The 6374-nt window shown below is 47.9% G+C and overlaps 1 protein-coding gene across 2 annotated transcripts; it reads right to left on the bottom strand.

Moving 5' to 3' along the window:
• Positions 1–294: 294 nt before the first annotated feature.
• Positions 295–5980, bottom strand: mycn (MYCN proto-oncogene, bHLH transcription factor). Of its 2 annotated transcripts, none has more exons than XM_024405312.2 (3): positions 5825–5980; positions 4748–5438; positions 295–1208 (listed from the first exon to the last, which is right to left on the bottom strand). In XM_024405312.2, the coding sequence occupies exons 2-3, from the start codon at positions 5415–5417 to the stop codon at positions 412–414; spliced, it is 1467 nt and encodes a 488-aa protein (XP_024261080.2). In that variant the 5' UTR covers positions 5418–5438; positions 5825–5980; the 3' UTR covers positions 295–411. The 2 variants fall into 2 exon arrangements, with proteins under 2 accessions (XP_024261080.2, XP_024261078.2); XM_024405310.2 differs by having other exon boundaries at positions 297–1211.
• Between the last annotated feature and the right edge of the window lie 394 nt (positions 5981–6374).

The following is a 6374-nucleotide window of genomic DNA, read 5'->3' on the forward strand; positions in this document are numbered from 1 at the left end:
AAAGTGGCGTCAGTGAATGTCCCGTCCACCCCGTCATTTGTCGCTCACGTGTTTGTGTGTGTGTGTGTGTGTGTGTGTGTGTGTATACATATATATAAGTTGAGACAAAGTGAGGGGGAGGGGGGTCATCTGGGTGTGTCTGAGTGTATATATATATATGTGTGTGTGTGTGTGTGTGCGTGTGTGTGTGTGTGTGTGTGTCTATGTCCGTGTGTATATATCAAATCAAATTTTATTTGTTACATGCGCCGAATACAACCTTACAGTGAAATGCTTACTTACAAGCCCTTAACCAACAATGCAGTTTTAAGAAAAGCATTTTTTATATATGTGTGTGTGTGTCTATGTCTCCCTGTGTGTGTGTGTGTGTGTGTGTGTGTGTGTGTGTGCGTCATGTGCCACTAAAAAGTCTTAGCAAGTCCTGGCCTGCTCGAGTCTCTTCATTAGCTGGTGCCTCCGTGCCTGCAGCCTGTCCTTCTCCTGAGTCAGCCGAAGTTCATCCGTCTCCAGCGACGACACATACTCCGCCGCTTTCTTCAAGATCAGCACCTTGGCCGCCTTCTCGTTCCTCGCCAGTTCGGGCACATGATCGCGGAGTGTGAGGAAACTTGAGCGCAGGTCGTTGCGCCGCTGGCGTTCCAGGATATTGTGGTTTCGCCGCCGTTCGGAGTCTTCGGAGTCGGAGTTACCGGAGGAGCCGCCGCGTGGGCTACTGGCACCGCTGGCGTGGCGTTTGGATCTAGAACCCGGCATTGTTGATGATGGCACAGTCAGGGAGCCGCAGAATGTTGAGGATGATGGCGATGATGATGAAGAGGTGGCACGGGAGTATTGACGAGGAGCGTTAGATGACTTGTGCTTCTTGGAGGGGGGCGCGTGGTCGTCGTCAGAGGCGTACGGCGAGGGAGCGGCGTAGTTGTGCTGCTGCTGGTGGACCGAGCTCCGCTTGAGGATCAACTCCTGCCCATGACAGTTTGACCCCGCAGACCCCCGGTTGCTGACGAATCGGCTCACGACACCAGATGAGACCACAGCCCCAGAAGCGGTGCCCGTCTTCGACCGCACCGAGATGGTGACCGTGCCAGTCGCCATTGGCGACAAGCCACGCCGCTTCTCCACAGTGACCACATCGATCTCTTCGCCGTCTGAGTCGTCATCGTCCTCCTCCTCATCTTCCTCCTCATCTTCGTCATCATCTTCATCATCTTCTTCTGGGAAAGGAAACAAGAAGTGTGAGTTGGTTAATCGTTCTGACTAGTCAACTGCGGGAACTATGTCACCTATGTGTGCTCACAGGTGACAGGTCAAATCCAATTAATTGGTCACATACACATGGTTAGCAGATGTGAGTGTAGCGAAATGCTTGTGCTTCTAGTTCCGACAGTGCAGCAATATCTAACAAGTGATATCTAACAATTCTACCTGTGTAAAGGAATGGAATAAGAATATATAAATATATGGATGAGCAGTGTCAGAGCGGCATAGGCTAAGATGCAATAGATAGTATAGAATAGAGTATCTACATATGAGATGGGCTGTGTGTGTGTGTGTGTGTGTGTGTGTGTGGGCGTGCGTGCGTGCGTGCGTGTGTGTGTGTGTGTGTGTGTGTGTGGGAAATGTGAGAGCATTGCTCAACTCTCTTATTGCTGACTGTCAGTCACTAATCTGGCCCACAGGCTTTTTACATGCTTCATCTTGTCGACCAGCTGGATTCTTTCTAGTTTTTCAGGCTATTCCTGCTCATCTTTATCGTCTACAGTTTGAATGTTTGAGTTGTGTCCCTGTTCACTCTCTCTTGAAAAGGTTCGGACATCCCCAGTTAGGCAGTTAGTGATGATGAAACGAGATATGCAAAGCATTTAACAGTCATATTCCTGATCAGTTTTATCTTGAGGTGTTTCAAAAAAAGTAAGTTGACCTTTTTCAATATTTACCGGCTTCTTTATCTTTAGTACACCTGAGCCAAGACATTACAGCCGTGACTTATCAGAAGACTTATCATGTAATACAAATAAACCAATAGAAATAATCATGCGCAGGCCTCTTTGAAGCTGTAAGAAGAGGAAGTGGTGGATCGTGAAGCGGCAGGTGATTGAGGCCAGCAGCCCCAGTTAAAATGCCTTTGTGAAAACAGCTATCATTATCAGCTCAGTCGTTCATAAAGCAGTGAGGCATTTTACAGCTTACTGTAACCCACTTCTCACGGCCAAACCCTCGGGAGGCAGTCTCTCTCTCTCTCTCTCACACACACTGAGAAGGGAGACAGTCTCTCTCTCTCTCTCACACACACTGAGAAGGGAGACAGTCTCTCTCTCTCTCACACACACTGAGAAGGGAGACAGTCTCTCTCTCTCACACACACACTGAGAAGGGAGACAGTCTCTCTCTCACGCACACACACTGAGAAGGGAGACAGTCTCTCTCTCTCACACACTGAGAAGGGAGACAGTCTATCTCTCTCTCTCACACACACTGAGAAGGGAGACAGTCTCTCTCTCTCTCTCTCACACACTGAGAAGGGAGACAGTCTCTCTCTCACACACACAGAGAAGGGAGACAGTCTCTCTCTCTCACACACACTGAGAAGGAAGACAGTCTCTCTCTCTCTCTCTCTCTCTCTCTCTCTCACACACACACACACACTGAGAAGGGAGACCATCTCTCTCTCTCTCACACACACTGAGAAGTTGGCACGGGAATCAAAACACAACCACACCACAGGTTCTCAGCTGGGTGGTTATGGGGATGTCTGGCCTCTCCTCCTCTTTTCCCCCCTTCTCCTCCTCTTTTCCCTCTCTCCCCTCCTCTCTTCTCTCTCCTATTTTCTCCCACTCTCTCTCTAGACAGACCACATGTAAAGCTGAGACAGTCTGGGCAATATGACATTTGGCTCAGGGGGAAAGGGTGTAGGTGGTACTAGTGAGTCTATCTCTAGGGGTAGATGTCAATAGTATAAAGTGGCATCCTCTCCTCGTCTCCTTTCCTCATCCTGCAATGATGTGAAAGAGCTGGTCTGGTGAAAGCCAACACCTGGTTTTCCAAAAGATCAGTGCAGATGAAGACGAGAGGGTGAAGCGAGGGAGCCACTTTAAACTATTGACATGTATCCTTCATTGGTGTCACAGATACACATGTCACAGGTGCCTTTGGCTTCCAAGTAGGGTGGCAGGGTAGCCTGGTGGTTAGAGCGTTGGACTAGTAACCGGAAGGTTGCAAGTTCAAACCCCCTAGCTGACAAGGTACAAATCTGTCGTTCTGCCCCTGAACAGGCAGCTGTCATTGAAAATAAGAATTTGTTTGCCTAGTTAACTAAAGGTAAAATAAAATAAATAAAAAAATACTGTAGGCTATCATACTGCAAGCTATCATACTGTAGGCTATCTAATAAGTGTTTTATGTGTCAGAATGTGATTATTGAGCCATTCCTCTATCTGATATTGGGGGCCAAATGCCTATTATGTGCCTATAGGTATTTAACATGGAGAGGATATCTGATGGTATCTATAGACACCGTCTGTATCTGCCTTTCAAGCATGCATGCGGTGTGTCTACTACTCTATTTTATGGTGAGGTAAGCTCGGATAAAAGAGAGACGCGACTTAACACTGCCAGCGTCAGAAGAGGCCCTAGCAAATGTTTTTTCTATCTCCAGGCTGGCGGGGCAGGGGGGCGGTGGAGCGGCGCCAGAGAGACAGCTGTCGAGATGGGAGCGCCTGTTCAAAGCTGTCAGCCCCCTAAAGAAAATGGGCCCTCCCCCTCCTCTTCTCTCCAGCTCTCTTTCTTTCCCCGCGGTCCGGTCAAAGGGGGTGTGTTTTGGCAAGGCACTATAGCTCGAGCCTCGAGGCGGCGCTGCCAAGTTGGAAGTCTCTCTCTCTTTTTTTACTACCGTTTCACAGACGCGCCACAAAGAACTATAGTAAAGACTCACGTGTGTTTTTCGTTGGCCTACCAGACTTCCATGGTAGTTGCCAAACGATACATGTATGCTCAACGAAGTTGGACCATTTAAGAATGTTCGAAGAACCTATTATCCTGTTATTACAAAGGTTTTATTGTCTACTTTGTTGTTATCGACCGACCCCCTTCACAAACCACACCCACACACATCCTCAACACCGAACACAATAGTCGCTATAAATGGCATTTTACAAAATGACGTCTAGTTTACCCGGGTTGAACATTGAATAGACCTAAACAATTCCACACCTATGGAGCCCTAGGTATTTCCAAAACATTGCATAAAGTGCTTAATCATAGCCTCCAACGAACCTTATCAATAAATCCGTTTACTTCTGTACGTCTACCTGCGCGGAGGCGTCAAGTAGCGCCTACATTGACCTTTACAACCGGTATGTTTAGTTGTTCGGTGTCTTTTTGTTAGATGCCGACTGGGTCTAAATCCGTAATACACACAATCCTCCAATGTTACAGCTATCTGCCGGATGAAGCGCCTGCCTATTACATAAACCCTCTCACGCACTGCCACCATTTACTGCCGGCATGTGGAACGTAACTACGTAATCCGATTCTGTGCTGTCATATGAACTTTCAATCACCCCAATTAGCACTAGCCTAATAATAATAATAATAACAATAATGTAGCAGAATGACGTCAATTCAACTAAATAAAACAGGGTATGTGGATGAGTTTTGTGTTATTAGGCTATATCTGCTGTTGTACTGTGGGCACTGTAACCAAAACAAAAGCTATTGTGCGCATTCATCCTCGCCAAAGGTTTCTGCTTACCGGAGTCGCTCGGAGTTTCCTCTGCGCTACAGTGGGCAGTAGTGGCGGGGGCCGTCCCAGGTGGACATCTGCTGCTGCTGCTACCGTTTCTTTTGTTGATGGGGAAAGGGAAGACTATCGTGGGGTCCACACTCAGCTCCGGCGCCTTGGTTGTGATGGCCGCGGCGGTAGTGACATTTTTACTAACTCCACAGGCAGCCGCGGTGGAGATGGCTTTGCCTAGCTTTTCTGTGACCACCCTCTGGAGCTTTTCCCTGGCCGAGAAGCCGCTCCACATACAGTCCTGAATGATAATGGAGTTGGGGTTACTATCCAAAGCGGAGCAGCCGCCGAACAGGTCTCCGTCCGACGCGCCCCAAATATCGTCTTCGGGCAGGAACAGGAGCTCTGAAGCCCAGTCGCAGCCCAGCGGGTCGCCTAATCCAAAACCCATGGGACCTGCTTCCGAGTCGCCTCTGTCTCCCCCGGACGCGAAGGCCAGCTCCCCCGGTAGCGCCGCTCGGCTCGGGGAGAGGGGCGGCGTGGGCAGCAACTCGAATTTCTTCCAGATGTCCTCTCCGGGTGGCGCAGAGTCGGGACCGCAGAAATAGAAGTCATCCTCGCCCGGGTAGAAGCAGGGTTGTAGAGAGTCGAACTCCATGTCGGAATTTTTACCTATAATCGCCGGCATTTTATCCCACACTTGTAAATCCTGCAAAGAGGGATAGTTTAGACACAATGGAATAAGACACACACCGACATAAAGTTCCTATCGAAAAGACCAGATACCTAACACCTTATGCACAACATTCTACAGTCAGTCCTAAAAGTCTTACAGATCCATTGGAAAGCACAGAGGCCAGTGCGCGTAAAATGTGTGGAAAGTCAGCTTTCCACTCTTCTTGGCATTATTCACACAATAATACAACAGTGGGCAATTATAATAACTATTAAAACACATATCTATGTTAAAGTCACATGACAATTCAATTCGTTTTAAAATTAAGGATGATCATTTTAGAGTCAATATAGAGAGAAAAAAACCCGGAGTCAAATAATGTAAGCGACACTTTCACCAAAGTATTGAAAGATGCTCACCTCGCGTTGACTGATGTTGTGGTGTGAGTCGTGTTTTGTCGAATCTCTCTCTCTCGCAGTTCAGTGATAAACTAGATTAGGAGCACACATCTACTCTTGTGTCGCACAGACAGATCTCTGACACGCATTGTGCTGGGCTATGGAGTGTTATAGCCGTCCCTCAAACCTCTCTCTGAGTTGGAGGGAAGACTCCACCCACTTAGGGGCGTGGTGAGTGTGGTAGACTGCAGCGCTGCGGCGTGAGGCGGACGGGCTGGCTGTGTCGGCTCCTATAGGGTCGTCACTAGTTACCACTGCCACAAAGTCATAAACCCCGCAATTTCAAAAATGTATCTTCTTAAAATGTGATTTTAAACCTAAACCTAACATGAACCCTTACTTTAAACACACGTCTATCCGTATACCTAACCCTAACCTTAAAATAATGCAAAAAAGCACATTTCATTTTTATAAATTTGTGGTTGTGGTAACTAGTGGAAACCCTCATATAGCCTGCGACGGGCTCCATTACCCCTCCAAAGAATAGATATTATATTATCATCCCTGAGCC

This window comes from Oncorhynchus tshawytscha, linkage group LG05 (genome assembly GCF_018296145.1).
Source record: "Oncorhynchus tshawytscha isolate Ot180627B linkage group LG05, Otsh_v2.0, whole genome shotgun sequence".
Lineage (NCBI taxonomy): Eukaryota > Metazoa > Chordata > Actinopteri > Salmoniformes > Salmonidae > Oncorhynchus > Oncorhynchus tshawytscha.